Source organism: Monosiga brevicollis, genomic scaffold, assembly GCF_000002865.3.
Source record: "Monosiga brevicollis MX1 MONBRscaffold_31 genomic scaffold, whole genome shotgun sequence".
NCBI classification, from domain to species: Eukaryota; class Choanoflagellata; order Craspedida; family Salpingoecidae; genus Monosiga; species Monosiga brevicollis.
In genome coordinates, this window is record NW_001865068.1 from 379,728 (window position 1) to 381,498 (window position 1,771).

General features: G+C 55.7%; 1 protein-coding gene across 1 annotated transcript in view; it reads right to left on the reverse strand.

Annotated features, from left to right (window-relative positions):
* MONBRDRAFT_34188 (uncharacterized protein) overlaps positions 1 to 1,375 on the reverse strand; it is a gene marked incomplete at its 5' end in the record, with an annotated part of 5,007 nt that extends 3,632 nt beyond the window's left edge. The window contains 5 exons of the mRNA XM_001749557.1: positions 95 to 374; positions 496 to 658; positions 774 to 877; positions 965 to 1,218; positions 1,320 to 1,375. Of these exons, the coding sequence (XP_001749609.1) occupies positions 95 to 374; positions 496 to 658; positions 774 to 877; positions 965 to 1,218; positions 1,320 to 1,375 (857 nt within the window). The remainder of the gene's footprint in view (positions 1 to 94; positions 375 to 495; positions 659 to 773; positions 878 to 964; positions 1,219 to 1,319) is intronic.
* Positions 1,376 to 1,771: the final 396 nt, after the last annotated feature.

The following is a 1,771-nucleotide window of genomic DNA, read 5'->3' on the forward strand; positions in this document are numbered from 1 at the left end:
CTTCTTTGGTCTTCAACCATGGACGGCAGTGTCGACACCACTGATGCTCTTCTAAAACACCGGGCATGGCCAGGGGTCCGTTGGCAAGACCTACCGCAACCAGCTGGCCACGGCATCGTATGCCACAATCATAATGCCTCCGCCGGGACCCAGGCGCACCATGCGCGGTCCCAAGCCCTTGTAAATGGCGGCAAGGCCCTCAGTGCGTAGAATCGATACTAAACTGGGGATGGCGTAGCGGTACTGCGTGGCTACGGCTCCAGCACTAGCCATTTGCTGGTTCTGCATGCGCGACTTGACCACATCAAAGGGCGTTGCCACTAGCACTCCCAGGGTACCGCCAATCACGCCAGATACAAAACGCTGGAGTTTGCCTGAGGTTGAGGTTGGCCAGATCAACAGACACGACGTCAGAGGTGCATTGTGAGAGAGCATGCCATGCATGAGAGCCATGCATGAGAGCCAAGGCTTCTCCCCTGGCAGGCCTGGACGTACTATTGGTATTCTCGCCCTTGGAAATGAGGTTGCGAACCAGACCAATGCAAGCAAAGTAAGTGCCGTTCCAGCCGGCATTGCGCAAAACCATGGGTTCAATGCCACGATACAGGCCAGCCACGCCCTCCTTGGCCAAAAGCTGTCGTGAGCAGTCCATGGTCGACTGCTCGCGTCAAAAGCAACCGTGAGGTGTTTGTCGTGAATTCGGTCTCTGAGACTCGAAACATTCAAGGGCCATGCGTGTCAGATTCAAACAGCAGCAGCAGCAGCAGACTGACCTGATACATTTGACGACTCTCCTTGGCTTGCATGCGGACCTTGACCGTCTCAAAGGGGCAATTGACAAAGGCTTCGACGGATCCCGCCAAGGCGCCAGCCATGCCTGATCCGTGCCATTGGGAGAGATATTGAGGCGAGATGATTGCGTGTGGCTAGACTAGCTGCAGGGTCTAGATAGACGCTCACATACCAGCACGGTGGCCAGGAAGGGAACCATCCTCAAGAGTGAGCAGGGGTTTGAAGAAATCGTTGGCTGCAAACTTGGTGGCTCGTTTGGGGGCTTCGGCCACGATGGGGCTGAGCACACCACGGTACAGGCCAGTGGGACCATCAGTGCGGGCAATCTGGGCCAGAGTGCTCCACATGGACGTGTTGCGAGCAGTGTTCAGTTGTGCCCGTGTCTTGGCCACGTCTGTCGGGTACATCATGGCAATCTCTACCACACTAGCCATTGGATCCATCACAGTGTACAGGAGAAAGTGAGAAGAATGGGTGACCGGTCACGGTCAGCAGGAGGAGTTGTAGTCGGTCACGGATGTTCTTACCCAGCGGCCCCACCAGCCACGAGGGACTTCCAAAAGGGTAAAGGTTCCGCCGCCATGCTGCTGCTGCTGATCGTCTACAGGCACAAGCCAGGTTACCATTCATCCAAGGCCCACAGCCATGAGCGCAACGCGTCAGATCCCTCCAGCCGACAGCAGCGGCGGCGGCTCCGGCTTCACCTGAAAAAAAAAAAAAAAAAATGCACACAAAGTGGTATTGGCGTGCTGACATCTGTAACGCTGCATCAACCAATGTAACATCTGCATTAAGTTACACTGCATTCCTGAGTAAAACTGCAAGAATACCCAGTATCGCATCATCTTCTAGATTGGTTGCGGTGGTCGGGACCGACCCAAAAGGTCCGCCGGCTGCCATTGCCTGCAATCTCGCTAGATGTCTTTGCATCTCTTCCGCGGCTGCACCATCATTAAGTGGCGACCCCCCCCCCCCCACC